Consider the following 15,669-nt stretch of genomic DNA (forward strand, 5'->3'; position numbering starts at 1 on the left):
TCATCCACCCGCTCTGCTCTGCTCAGCGAGGAATCAGCGGACAGATCTCCCGTTGAACAAAGCGGAGTCCACACCGTGTGAAAGAGGCCTCCATCTCACTTATTGAAGGCTGAAACATCTGTTGGCATTAATGTTGCATCCCTATATAGAGTCACTTATCAGGCACACAAGCCCATTTACAGAAATAACCAAGAATGGAAGCATAGATGAGCCACAGCGGAAAAAGACAAATTGGCCCTGCAAGCTTGCCCAGTTTTTTTTTGGGGGGGAAGGGGGGTCTATACTGTATATGTGGGTTTTTTGTTTTTTTTTTATTTAGAATGGAGAAGGGGAGTCTCTCTAATGGTGCTCCAGGTACCAGTAAAACCTGGCAGGAGTCCCAGCCTTTCCCCATACTATCCAAACAATAAATACAGTGGGGATCGAAAGTTTGGGCACCCCAGCTAAAAATTTGTATTAATGTGCATAAAGAAGCCAAGGAAAGATGGAAAAATTTCCAAAAGGCATCAAATTACAGATTAGACATTCTTATAATATGTCAACAAAAGTTAGATTTTATTTCCATCATTTACACTTTCAAAATAACAGAAAACAAAAAAATGGCATCTGCAAAAGTTTGGGCACCCTGCAGAGTTAATATCTTGTACTGCCCCCTTTGGCAAGTATCACAGCTTGTAAACGCTTTTTGTAGCCAGCCAAGAGTCTTTCAATTCTTGTTTGAGGTATCTTTGCCCATTCTTCCTTACAAAAGTCTTCCAGTTCTTTGAGATTTCTGGGCTGTCTGTCATGCACTGCTCTTTTAAGGTCTATTCATAGATTTTCAATTATGTTGAGGTCAGGAGATTGTGAAGGCCATGGCAAAACCTTCAGTTTACGCCTCTTGATGTAATCCCCCGTGGATTTCGAGGTGTGTTTAGGATCATTATCCATTTGTAGAAGCCATCCTCTCTTTAACTTCAGCTTTTTCACAGATGGCATCAAGTTACCATCCAAAATTTGCTGACATTTTATTGAATCCATTTTTCCTTCTACTCATGAGATGTTCCCTGTGCCACATCCTTCAAAACTGCTGATCCTTTGATTAGTTATGTTGTTGACCCTCGGGCCTACAGATATTCAAATTGTTTCAGATATGCCCACTGTAGACCCTGCTGTGTCCTCTCTACCACTGTGTTTTGATTCAGACAGAATAGAACGGTCAGTCTTTCTATTTGCCTTTGAAAAAAATGATGAATTCAAGGGACTGAGACTAGCTATTGGGATCTGCTTGCTTCATAATGCAGTTATAATAGTGACTGAGAGGACAGGTCCTAAAGACTTCAAATATTTGCTGGAGTTTACAAGTCAACAAAAAATCTGGACTAATAAAGCTTTACATATCAAAGCAAATGTATGAAAATATCAGGTCACAACCCCAAAGCATGATTGATCCAACCCCATGCTTAACAGTTGGACAGAGGTTCTTTTCATTAAATTCTGTGCCCCTTCTTCTCCAAACATACCTTTGCTCATTCCGGCCAAAAAGTTCAATTTTAACCTCATTGGTCCACAGAACTTGTTTCCAAAATGCATCAGGCTTGTCTATATGTTCATTTGCAAAGTTCAAACGATGATTTTTGTGAGGACGTAGAAGAGGTTTTCTTCTGATGACTCTTCCATGAAGACCATATTTGTACAAGTATCTCTTTATAGTGGAATAGTGTACCACAACTCCAGTGTCTCCCAGATCTTTCTGGAGGGATCGTGCAGTCAAACGTGGGTTTTGAATTGTTTTTCTCACAATCCTGGGAGCTGTTCTGTCTGATATTTTTCTTGGTCTTCCAGATCTTGCTTTAACTTCCACTGTTCCTGATGACTGACATTTTTTAATTACATTCCAAACAGAGGATATTGACATCTGAAAACGCTTTGCTATCTTCTTATAGCCTTCTCCAGCTTTGTGAGCGTCAACTATTTTCAGTTTCAGTTTTCTAGACAACTGCTTAGAAGAACCCATGGTGCTGATTGTTGGGGCAAGGTCAGATGAGTCTGGGCATTTAAAACCTTTGAGATTGACATCACCTGGTCTTCCCAGACGATGATTGAGAACAATCCATGACACTGGCAGGTCTCAGCTTTGCAAAGGGGGCAGTGCATGCTATAAATTCTGCAGGGTGCCCAAACTTTTGCAGACGCCATTTTTTTGTTTTCTGTTATTTTGACAGTTTAAATGATGGAAATAAAATTAACTTTTGTTGACATATTATAAGAATGTCTAATCTGTAATTTGATGCCTTTTGGAGATTGTTCCATCTTTCCTTGGCTTCTTTATGCACATTAATACAAATTTTTAGCGGGGTGCCCAAACTTTCGATCCCCACTGTAAATAAAACGTTTTGGGTATAGATACAAATTATGCTTTTTGAGTATTACTAGGTACTTTATTAGGTACACCTGTTAAATTACTTGGTAACACAGACTGCAAATCAGCCAACAATGGGGAGGAAAGGGGATGGTTGTTGGTGCCAGACGGGCTGGTCTGAGTATTTAAAAAACTGCTGATCTACTGGGATTTTCACACACAGCCATCTCTAGGGTTTACAGAGAATGGTCCAAAAAATAGAAAATATCCAGTGAGTGGCAGTTGTGTGGACGAAAATGCCTTGTTGATGTCAGAGGAGAATGGGCAGACTGTTCGAGGTGATAGAAAAGCAACAGTAACTCAAATTACCACTCGTTACAATCAAGGAATGCAGAATACCATCTCTGAATGCACAACACGTTGAAGCAGATGGGCTACAGCAGCCAAAGACCACACCGGGTGTTACTCCTGTCAGCTAAGAGCAGGAAATGGAGGCTACAATTCACACAGGCTCACCAAAATTGGACAATAGAAGATTAGAAAAACGTTGCCTGGTCTGACGAGTCTCGATTTTAGCTGCAACATTCAGATAGTTGGGTCAGAATTGGGCATAAACAACATGAAGGTATGGATCCATCCTGCCTTGTATCAATGGTTCAGGCTGGTGGTGATGGTGTCATGATGTGGGGGATATTTTTTTTGGCACACTTTGGTCCCCTTAGTACCAATGGAGCATCATTTAAACGCCACAGCCTACCGGAGTATTGTTGTTATACGTGTGGTGCTTGGCTCTTTGCTCAAGACCCCTCAGCAGACGGAGTGACCCCCCCACCTGCAAGTGGGAATGACATATGTGCAGAACCTGGTAGAGACTCTCTTCTCACCTTGGAGTATTGTTGTTGACCACTTCCATCCCTTTATGACTCCAGTGTCCCCATCTTCTGATGGCTCCTTCCAGCAGGATAATGCACCATGTCACAATGATCAAATCATCTCCAACTGGTTTCTTGGACATGACAATGAGCTCTCCAATGGCCTCCATAGTCACAAGATCTCAATCCAATAGAGCACCTTTGGGATGTGGTGGAACGAGAGATTAGCATGGATGTGCAGCCGACAAATCTGCATAAACTGGGTGATGCTCTTTCTCTGAAGAATGTTTCCAACACCTTGTTGAATCTAAACCATGAAAAATTAAGGCAGTCCTGAAGACAAAAGGGGGTCCAACCCGGTACTAGCAAGGTGTACCTAATAAAGTGGTCAGTGAGTGTATGTGTATTCCAATGTTTAAATTCACTTACTGTTGACTGACTCACTACCTCCAATGGAGTTGGCTCCAAGCAACAGTTCATTTTTGGGTAAAAAAATTATTTTCTAAAATTATTTTTAAACTTTCCTCCAGCTAGTTTTAGATCATGCCCCCCCCCCCCCCTTGATTTTGCGCCTTCATATTAAAATTACTTCCTTCCTGAACTTTATTCACTCCCTCCCTGGTTGATGGGAACTGTAGTTTCCTTTTACTGCAGAGAGAGAGAAGATATGATGTAAGTTGGAAACTACACCTCCTCTTTGGCAGAGCAGATGCTGTTATCTTTTGAATTACAGAGATGGGGTGATGAAAATTCAATTAGACTTTTCTCAATAGTAAGGATTTTTAAGATGGTATTAACTGTCTAGTGCAAGGGTGTCCAAACTATGGCCCTCCAGGTGTTGAGGAACTGCAAGTCCCAAGAGGCCTTGCAAGACTCTGACATCCACAGGCAAGACACCTAGAGGCAGAGGCATGGTGGGACTTGTAGTACTTCAACAGCTGGGAGGGCCATAGTTTGGACACCCCTGGTCTAGTGTATTGTGTAGGGGGTGTACTAATGGGATTTGTTTTGCCTATCCTGGCATTCTTTAAACAACTGAGCTTAATATTATGGAGTGTGCACCAGCTTTTGGAAATACCAGTGAGGGTAAAAGCCCACAGGGGCTCAAAATCACTATTTTATGTGGGGTACAGGAAGGCTTGGGTTTTGAAACTGTAAACAGGTTTAAATAAAAGCCTTGAAATTATTTACTGAAAGAATAGGAAAGATAACTCCCTGGGGCTCAACAATCACTGACTGGCTGAAGAAGGTCCATCTGACATTTGTGAGATATGGGAAGACACAAAACAAAAAAAAATCAAGGTGGAGGACAGAAGTGAAGCTCTTTTGGATGCTACCTCCCACACCCATGTGTCGGCTACGCAAGCTTCCCAAATCTCGGCAAAAACCATCAGGCATCCCCACACCTCTGATGGAACTGGTGGGGGCAGACCATCATGGGAAAGCAGGCTTCTCCAGAAGTTTTTGTTTTCCTAGGGACAATTAGAACCTCCTGAGCCCAGGGGATGAAGACTTGAAGGTCCAAGAACTAGAAGCTGACTTGAAGGAATGGAAGGAGTACTCCTCTTCGTTGAGTCCGTCAATAGATAGAAAAAAGGTTTGGCAGCATATTCACTTTTTAAGGTGTATGCAGAGCCAAAATGTTCTTGTTTTGTTTTGGAGTTGTGAAGAATTAGACCCCAATCATTTTTGTATTGCTGTTTGTAGTCCCACTAGTTGGATTTAATGTTATTTGCCCTGCTGACCATTTGTTACCAAGACAGTAACTGATAGGAAAACCAAACCTTTAGAATGGTCAGTGAAGTATTGTTCTGGAGCCACACGCCATTTTCAAAGTGTTTAATTAGCTTTATTGTTCAACCCACATTGAGCCTCAATCATAGTGTTGGCGAACTGGTTGTGTGAGGAACGGACCCCGGAGGAGTGAGCACCTGTAAGCTGGTGTTGGGGATTGCCAAGGTCTTAGAAGTGGCTTCACGTTTTTAGACATATTTTAGAACTGAATAGAAGGTGAGTGGAAATATTTCAACGTGGACACTTGTTCTGGTGACAATGTCTAAAAGTTTGTTTTTTCACATCATAAGGTACATCCGAGTGTGCCATTTTTCTGCACATTTCCCGCACAGACCTCATTAATTTCAATGGCTTGCTTAATACACGGGCACGTTTTTTTAACCACTTCCAGACCGGACACTTTTACCACCTTCCTGACCAGGGCAATTTTCACCTTTCAGCGCTATCACACTTTGAATGACAATTGCGCAGTCATGCAACACTGTACCCAAATTAATTTTTTACCATTTTTTTGAGACAGATAAAAGCTTTATTTTGGTGGTATTTATTCACCGCTGGGATTTTTATTTTTTTTGCTATGTAAATGAAAAAGTCCAAAAATTTTGAAAAAAAGTGTTATTTTTATAAAATTTTGCAAATAAATAATATTTCATCATAAATCTTGGCCAAAATTGATTCCATTATCTTTTTAGTAAAAAAAAAATCCAAATTAGTTTATAACCAAAAATTATAATTTGTAAACATTTTTTTTTACATTTTTATTTTATTTTTTTATTTTATTATTTTTATATACGGTCACCCTAGCAGTACAGTGTCACCATGGTGACACTGTTCTACTTGTGGGGGGGTGATGATTTTTTTTTTTTTTTTACACAGATTGCTTTTACACCCATATAGGATGTAAAAGCAATCATTTCTCCTCTCTGGCTGCATTCTTGCAGTCATTGGGAAGTACTGAGTGAGCTGTGATTGGTCACAGCTTGTCACATGGTACAAGGCTGTTGTGAATAGCCTTGTACCATGTGACCTCTGTGATCATTCACAGATTTCAAACGTAGTAAGCAATGATGTCACAAGTGACACCTTGCTTACTACTTTGCATGTGATCACTGATTGGCCAATCAGTGATCACATGATCGGGACCTCGTACAGAGGTCCCGTCCGACGATTGGTGTTTCACTGTCCGTAGGACACAGCGGGCATTGGATCGCGGTGCAGCGCGCTCCCAGGGAGCTCGCACCAGCAGGGTGCGGGGAGGCCGTTTATAAAGGGCCACCCGACCCTGCACTGCCACCGTCCGGCCGTTTATATGCAACAGCCAGTCGGGAAGTGGTTAAAATTGTGCTGCACCAAACTGCACAGTACTGCATGCATTTCTGTAGCGGCAAACACACCCGCATTTGCTAGATGCATGGGGTGCCAATAATTAATGACACCCACATGTCTGAAGAAGGCCGTTTCCATGCTGTATGGAACAAGGTGCACTGCTGTACTGCAACCAGTGCCCATTAACAGCAAATGACCTTCACTTGAGTGTCACGGTGTCCCTGAGAACTGTTGCACCCTCTATGGATCCTAAGTTACAAACTGCCACCGATTGTAGATAGATTAGGTAGAATGATAGGCATTAGACAAGCAGTTACAGGGGTTGGACAAAATGATAGAGACCTCAGGTATAAAATAAAATCGTTATCTAATGTGGTGTTGGACCGCCTTTGGCATCAAACAGGCCTGAATTCTCCTGGGAATTGACAAATAGAAGTCTTGGATGGTGGATAATGGAAATGGATGCCACTCTTCATGCAAAATTTGTTCCAGTTCTCGCAGGGATGCAAGAGGTGGAAAACAAGTCCGAACCTTAGTCTCCAAAATTGACCAGAGTGACTCTAGGATATTGAGATTATTAGCGACTGCGACACCCAGGGAATGTGTGAAACTAATGCCCCGCGCACACGATAAGAAAATTGTACGAAAATTTTTGCAGACCCACTGATCGACCGATTTTCTCTTTGTTGATGAGCAGGATGTTTTAATCGATAACGATATTGTGAACAAAAAAATCCGGTTGAACAACAGTGAAAAATGTTGTCGTTTTGCATATGAACGACCAATTTTCTATGCGGTGGTATGATGGTTGTATGAAAAAAATCTATCAAGCGCTATCATGCATGAGCGGAAACAGAAGATGACCCGGATGTTTATGTCCAAGGAATCTTCGTAAACACGAATGAAAAATCCAAATGTTAAAAGTAGATTGGCCCAATGAGATGATGAAACCAGAATTGTGCAGATTATATTTTATGTCTCACTATTTATATATGTATATAGGTCATGGAATAAACAATATTATCCTCATTGCTGGTAATTGTATATATCGCTCGTTCTGGCCGGAAGGGCGTGGCTACAAGGTCACACGCACACCACATCACTTCCACTTGTACGGAAGACGTCAACACTACGATTGCCCGACGAACGATTTTTTTAGATTGGTTAATGTGGGCCATGATTTCGACCAACGAACGAACGCCTCTCTGTCGTCGGATGACCGATCGGTCGATTTTCTTATCGTGTATTCCCACCTTTAGTCTGCATGCTCATCAAACCACAATTTGACAACGCCAGCTGTGCGAAAGAGAGCATTATCATCTTGGTAAATGGCGCTGCCTTCGGGACACAATGCCTGCACCATGGGGTGCACATGGTCGGCCAAAATGTGTACATAGTCACTGGCAGTGACAAGGCGATGATGGGGCCTGCAGGACATGCTGCCTAAACCAGGACTATGATGCCACCATGCTTTACTGTTGGCACAAGACAGTCCTGGTCGTAAGGTTGGAACAGTGTGAAGCTCGATTCATCAAACCATATTATTTGTTTATTTCAGATACTTATATATTGCCGTCAATTTACACAGCGCTTTACATATATATTGTACATTCACATCAGTCCCTAACCCTCAAGGGGCGTACAATCTAAGGTCCCTAACTCACATTTATACATACACATACTAGGGATAATTTAGACAGGAGCCAATTCACCTACCAGCATGTCTTTGGAATGTGGGAGGAAACCGGAATACCTGAAGGAAACCCACGCAGGCACAGGAAGAACATGCAAACTCCAGGCAGGTGGTGCCATGGTTGGGATTTGAACCAAGGGCCCTAGTGCTGCCAGGTGGAACTGCTAACCATTTAGCCACTGTGCTGCCCACATACATATCACAGTCTTCCATTGATCGATAGTCCATGATTTATGGGTATTGCACCACTCTCTCCTCTTCTGAGCGTTAATATCGGTCACTTGTAGTTTGGCAATTGCAGCTCACCCATGAATGTTCTACTTGTGTAGTTCCCTCCGCAGTTTTTGTGGACACGGCTTTGGAAGACTGAGATTGAGCTCTGCAATCACTGTTGCAGCAGTTGTTTTCTTATTCCGGGTTACAATCCTGCGTAATGTCCTTTTGTCTCTTCCGGTCAGTTGACCATGGCGGCCGCGCTTATGCGCATCAGATGAAATTTTCCCGGAAACTGTATCTGTATCATGTGCCTCGTGACATGTCAAAAAAATTGGCAACTTCAGTCACAGAGGCACCAGCTAAGCGGCACCAACAATTTGCCCTCTTTGAAGCTCAGTAAGCTCTGACATGACTCCGTATTACTTGCAAAGCACGGGGTGACAAAAGAGAGGCTTCGCACCTGTTAGCTAGGTGTCTCATCACATAGCGGAAGCAAAAGAATGTTACATCACTTCCGCTTTCAACACGAAACACGTCGTCACTTTCAAATCTGCTAATCATGGAGTGTTTCCATTTTTATTGGCCAACCCCTGCAGTTCCTTGTATCAGACATTTTAGAAAGATGTTACACACAGTGAGACCTTTATTAAAAGTAGTCTGTTTTAATTTAGTAAAGTCCTTGTATGGTGCACACAGATTCCTCTTTTTGATGAGAGATTTTAATGAGATACAATGATGCGGAATTCTGTCCATTGAGATCCATTATTATCACAATTACAGTCCCATAGCATCTTAAAGCATTAATAACTAGGCAATATGTTTAGAATCCATAAGCGTTCTTTTAAAGAAATGATATATAACACTCTCAGCCACACAGTCCCACATTCATATATACAAGTCCCTTGGGTCCAGCCCCTTTAAATTCCAGCAAGTGCTATATCCCACCCCCGAGCTTCCGACAGTAAAAGTCTTATTCCAGTGTAGTGGACAGGGATCCCCCTGAATCTTTCAAGATGGTACAGCCCACATGCCAAACCAGCTCGCAGGGAAGGTGCATTGTGTGGGGGGGGAAGCTTGCTTGTCCTCCCCCGGCACCCCCACCCCAGCCAGCGATGGTAACAGAAGTGTATGTGTCTCCGATCTCAGAACACACCTAGTGAGAAAAGCAAGACATTCAGTAGGCAAATAATTCACAGGTGTGCGTGTAAACAACAATCAGCATACAGTTAAAGGATATGTCCCCTAAAGTAACTCCTGTAACAGTACAGCCACCAATCAATGGTAAGGCTGATAGTAGGAGAAAGCAGAGTGACAGATGAGCTGCTTCTCCTTCCACTGTCCAGTCACAGGCTGGGGGCGGGCCCACGATATTATATGGCCATCATTCAATCCAGAAAACTGAAGAACAACTCCAGATTAAATGCGAGTATTGCAGCCAAAGCTGTATCATTGAGCCCTGGTTCACACCGGTGCGACATGCAATTTACAAACTGAACCTAAAGTCGCATCTACTGTAATTCTATGGCACTGTCCTAGGCTATATTCACACCTATGCAGTTTGCGTTTGATCCGTCTCTGCACTGTGTTTTGCGGTGCATTTTGCGTTTTTTACCTTTATTTACTGATTAAAATGCATCAAAACCGTACTGCATACTTTTCTGCAGCATTTCCATTGAAGTCTATAGAACCAAAAATGCAATGTTTTGCATTTAAGAAAAAAAAGAAAAGTCCCTGACCATTTCCAGAAAACGCAGAGATGCACACCTGCCCCATAGGAAAGCATGTTAAATGGACTGCTGGGCATTTGCGGAAAATGCTTAGGTGTGAATCTAGGGTTAATCAGTGCAATTTGAAGAAGCGCAATTAAAAAAAGAAAAAAAAAAAAATCCTGCACTACTTTTTTCCCCCATTTCATTGCGACTTTCATTGATGTTTATTAAATGAAGTCGTAAGCCGTAGTGAAATCAGATGTACAAATCGCCCTGATCTGCGTCTTTAAAATCGCGCTAATTCAAGTGAAGTAGCGCGATTTCTAAGTCGCATTTAGTGTAAACCAGGGATAATTTGTATGATAATAGGCTATTCATTCTTTTGTTTTTAATTTTCTTTTTAGCTGCAGTCAGGGGCGGACCAACAACTCATGGGGCCCCCGGGCAATAGGGGATCATGGGGCCCCTGTGTCCTTGCCCAAACTCAAAAAAGCCTATGAAAAAGGTACCAGGGGCATCAGTACTGCTTGAGGCTCCATGCACACGGGGCTTTTTAATAACGCTGGTAACATTAGCTGTGTAAAGTCACGTTAAAAACGTGAGTTTTTTAGCATTTTTGCATTAGCGTTTAGCTGCGTTTTTTTCACGTTTGTGTTTTTTTAGCATTTTGTTTACCAAAAAAAGGCCAAAAATGCCAGTTTGCCGCGGTTTACCAAGTTTTTCAGCGTTAGAGCGTTTTTACAGCTAAAAAACTCCTCTAGAAACCTACTAGTCCTGGGTTTTTTCCAGTCAAAAACCGTTGATTCCAGTCTATGTGTGTATGGACACACGGGATAACATGCTGGGGATGGACACACGGGATAACACGCCGGGGATGGACACACGGGATAACACGCCGCGGATGGACACACGGGATAACACGCCGGGGATGGACACACGGGATAACACGCCGCGGATGGACACACGGGATAACACGCCGGGGATGGACACACGGGATAACACGCCGGGGATGGACACACGGGATAACACGCCGCGGATGGACACACGGGATAACACGCCGCGGATGGACACACGGGATAACACGCCGGGGATGGACACATGGGATAACACGCCGGGGATGGACACATAGGATAACATGCTGGGGAGTTTACTGGCTGTAGAAAAAAATGTCAAAAACAGCCGCAGTAAAAACATCCTATGTGCATGAGGACTTAAAATCCACAGCACGCTATTTCTTGGAGTGTGACTGAAGAACACTTGGCACTCAATTTATTAAAACTGGAGAGTGCAAAATCTGGTGCAGCTCTGCATAGAAACCAATCAGCTTTCTGGATTTATTGTCAAAGCTTAATAGAACAAGCTGAAGTTAGAAGCTGATTGGCTCCCATGCACAGCTGCACCAGAGTTTGCACTCTCCAGTTTTAGTAAATCGACCCCTAACGCAGGCCATAGATGGGTTGAAAAATCGGACGATTTTTCGGCCGGAAAAAAAAAGGCCGACTTTCACACCATTAGTGGGTTAATTGGCCGGCCATTTTTCGGGGTTTTGGCACATTTTTTTATCGGTAAAGTTGGAAAATTCGCGGCCGATTTTGATGATCGGCTGACTTTCCCTGCAATGATGGGCAAATCGGCCGATCGTTTTACTGATAAAAAAAACTGCGCATGAGCCGTGACTTGGAAGAAGGAGAGAAGAAAAAAAATCTGTATCCGAAATGGATACAAATGGATACATTGTTGCAACCGCAAGTCTTTTTCATGTCAAATATAACAGTGGAGCTTTCTGCAGGGACAGAAGTAAAAATGCCGCCCGTAGACGGGACAAAAATCGGCTGATTTTTTTAACGTTTGTGGTAACGTCAACCTATTGAACGACTGATTTTTTTTTTTTTTTTTTTTTTGGCCGATGTGCGACCCATCTATGGCCTGCTTAAGGCTGCTTTCACACTGATCCGTTTTTCTTCCACTTTTTTGTTTAAAAAAATTAAAGAAAAACTTGTGACCATGTGTTCCTATGGAACTCTTCACACTGATCTGTTCCAGGTCCACTGCATTTTTTTAAATCCTGCTTGCTGCATTTTGATGCAGTAAAAAAAACACACCTCCCCATTTGAAATAAATGGAAAATGTACCAAAACGTATAAAAAAAAAAAAACACACCTGCGTTGCATTTTTGGTGTAGTTTTTGAGTCACGTGTCCTGTAAAAACCGCACCACAAACATGGTAAAAACGCAGCTACATTTTTGCTATGGATCGGTATGAAAGTAGCCTTAAAGTCATCACCTCGCCCATAACAGGTGATCAGGGGCGGACTGACAACTCATGGGGCCCCCAGGCAATAGTAGATCATGGGGCCACTGTGTCCTTACCCAAAAAAGCCTATGAAAAAGGTACCAGGGGCATTTCATGGGGCCCCCTACTGACCCCGGGCCCTCGGGCAGTGCCGAGTTTCCAAATGGTCAGTCCACCCCTGCAGGTAATACATTTTCTGCAGAGCAACAGCCAAGATACTTACAAGGGCACGTTTACACCATCTGCACTGATCAAGGCAAGCTCAATGCCAGGACACTTAGAAAACAACTTTCTCCACTGTAGATATGAGATACAGCGTGTGATTGGACAGTGTAGGCACAGCAGAATTCTGATGAGGTCATGGCTCTCTCCTTCTGCCAGCATGATCCTAGTCAGGACATATGCATGCAGCATAGCCGATTGACCCCTATCTCCTCTCCTCCCATGTTTGTAATTCTTTCTGCAACTGTACGAAAGGATTACAAGCGACTGAGACCAAGCCTAATTCAGATACATCTAGGGGGTTATCTATGAAAACTGCATGGTGCAAAATCTGGTAGAGCTCTGCGTAGAAACCAATCAGCTTCCAGGTTTTACTGCCAAAGCCTAAAGTGTTACTAAACCCACAACAGTACAATCAGTCTGTATATGCAGTACAGCATGCTTGTTGTACTCACTGTGGAACCTAAGGGGTTAATCCTCTGCATTGTGTAAAAAAGGATGTTTGATCCTGTCTTCTCTGATCCTCCCCTTCTTCCAGTATCTCCTAAATATCTCCTGATAGAACAGAGGCTAGGGGACACTCTGCACATAGTCAGTTTGGTGTGTATTGCTAGAGTTTTTTTTTGTTCTGGTGAGGGTGCATGTGATCAGCACAGGGCCAATCAGCACTGTCCAGACAGAGGGTGAGGGGTCATGGAGCCTCATAGGACAATCAGGGGAGAATGAAAACTCCTCCTACCTTTAACCAGTGCTCTGGTGGACACTGATAGAAGTCACAAGACTGCTATATACTGCTGATGAGAAAAGGTATTTAGCAGTTTATATTTACTAAAATAATTACATTTCCATGTTGTGTGTACTGTAGGAGACCAGATATAGTGAATGCAGGGTCCGGGGAGACCAGATATAGTGAATGCAGGGTCCGGGGAGACCAGATATAGTGAATGCAGGGTCCGGGGAGACCAGATATAGTGAATGCAGGGTCCGGGGAGAGCAGATATAGTGAATGCAGGGTCCGGGGAGACCGGATATAGTGAATGCAGGGTCCGGGGAGAGCAGATATAGTGAATGCAGGGTCCTGGGAGACCAGATATAGTGAATGCAGGGTCCGGGGAGACCAGATATAGTGAATGCAGAGACCGGATATAGGGAATGCAGGGTCCGGGAAGACCGGATATAGTGAATGCAGGGTCCGGGGAGACCGGATATAGTGAATGCAGGGTGCGGGGAGACCGGATATAGTGAATGCAGAGTCCGGGGAGACCGGATATAGGGAATGCAGGGTCCGGGGAGACCAGATATAGTGAATGCAGGGTCCGAGGAGACCAGATATAGTGAATGCAGGGTCCGAGGAGAGCAGATATAGTGAATGCCGGGTCCGGGGAGACCGGATATAGTGAATGCAGGGTCCGCGGAGACCAGATATAGTGAATGCAGGGTCCGGGGAGACCGGATATAGTGAATGCAGAGTCTGGGGAGACCGGATATAGGGAATGCAGGGTCCGGGGAGACCGGATATAGTGAATGCAGGGTCCGGGGAGACCGGATATAGTGAATGCAGGGTCCGGGGAGACCGGATATAGTGAATGCAGGGTCCGGGGAGACCAGATATAGTGAATGCAGGGTCCGGGGAGACCAGATATAGTGAATGCAGGGTCCGAGGAGACCAGATATAGTGAATGCAGGGTCCGGGGAGAGCAGATATAGTGAATGCAGGGTCCGGGGAGACCAGATATAGTGAATGCAGGGTCCGAGGAGACCAGATATAGTGAATGCAGGGTCCGGGGAGAGCAGATATAGTGAATGCAGGGTCCGGGGAGACCAGATATAGTGAATGCAGGGTCCGGGGAGACCAGATATAGTGAATGCAGGGTCCTGGGAGACCAGATATAGTGAATGCAGGGTCCTGGGAGAGCAGATATAGTGAATGCAGAGTCCGGGGAGACCAGATATAGTGAATGCAGGGTCCTGGGAGACCAGATATAGTGAATGCAGGGTCCGGGGAGACCAGATATAGTGAATGCAGGGTCCATGGTTTAGTAACACTTTAATCAGAGCGAGTGCTGCCAATATTTGTCATCATCCTGTAGAGCAGTCTCAATCTTTTTGCCTTCTAGGAAACCTTGGCAAACAGTCTGAGGTCTCGTGGAACCCCTGAAATAATTGCCAGATCTACAGCTCACGGAACATTGGTGTGATCAGCGAGATGTTGATATAACAATGATTATTTCGGGAATGCAGGGTCCTGGGTTTAGTAACACTTTATTTGAACAAGCTGAAGTTAGAAGCTGATTGGCTCCCATGCACAGCTGCACCAGTTTTAGTAAACCCCCCTCCACAGTATATAGATGGATCTGAATTTGACTTAGATCTGCAATAAAATATACATTTCATTACTTTTACTAAAAACATAACTTCATGTATTTTTTTAGATCTGCCACGAGTATAACTTGTAATATTTCCAGTTGAGCAGACACCTCATTCTTCATGCCCTTCAATTGTTACTCCAGAAGACAGAGGAAAGATGAATAGTATGGAAATAGAACAGATTGAGGATCATTAGGCAGCTGTGTGGACATCGCTTTATAAAGGCATTGTAATACACCGGGCTCATGTATAAAACTGATGCAGTGCTAAAATGTCAGAAATGGAGGGAGATCATCAGTAATGTAAGATATATCTTTATGTATTTTAACCCCTTGCCTACCGGGCACTTATACCCCCTTCCTTGCCAGGCCAATTTTCAGCTTTCAGCGCTGCCGCACTTTGAACGACAATTGCGTGGTCATGCAACATTGTACCCATATGAAATTTTTATAATTTTTTTCTCACAAATAGAGCTTCCTTTTGGTGGTATTTACTTGCTGCAAGAGGATTTATTTTTTGCGCTATAAACAAAAAACAAATTTGAAGGAAAAAAAAAAAGGTTTCTTTGTTTCTATTATAAAATTTTGAAAAAACAGGTAATTTTTCTCCTTTATTGATGTGCATCGATGAGGCTGCACTGATAGGCAGCACTAATGAGGTGGCACTGATAGGCAGCACTGATAGGTGGAACTGATGATGGGTACTGATAGTCAGCACTGATAGGCGTCACTGCTGGGCACTGACCGGCTGCACTGATGGGCACAGGTGGGTGGCACTGCTGGGTGGAACTGGTGGGTGGCACTGCTGGGCACCGATCATCAGGGCACTGATGATCG

At 43.6% G+C, this 15,669-nt stretch overlaps 1 protein-coding gene across 2 annotated transcripts in view; it reads right to left on the minus strand.

The window, feature by feature from the left end:
• Positions 1 to 7,860: 7,860 nt before the first annotated feature.
• DNAJB2 (DnaJ heat shock protein family (Hsp40) member B2) overlaps positions 7,861 to 15,669 on the minus strand; it is a 52,671-nt gene continuing 44,862 nt past the window's right edge. For both annotated transcript variants that reach the window (XM_089680616.1, XM_089680617.1), the window contains exon 10: positions 7,861 to 9,395. In XM_089680616.1, the coding sequence (XP_089536742.1) occupies positions 9,385 to 9,395 (11 nt within the window). In that variant the 3' untranslated portion in view covers positions 7,861 to 9,384. The remainder of the gene's footprint in view (positions 9,396 to 15,669) is intronic.

This window comes from Staurois parvus, unplaced genomic scaffold (genome assembly GCF_062004578.1).
Source record: "Staurois parvus isolate SC_StPar_1 unplaced genomic scaffold, SC_StPar_1.0 ptg000246l, whole genome shotgun sequence".
NCBI classification, from domain to species: domain Eukaryota; kingdom Metazoa; phylum Chordata; class Amphibia; order Anura; family Ranidae; genus Staurois; species Staurois parvus.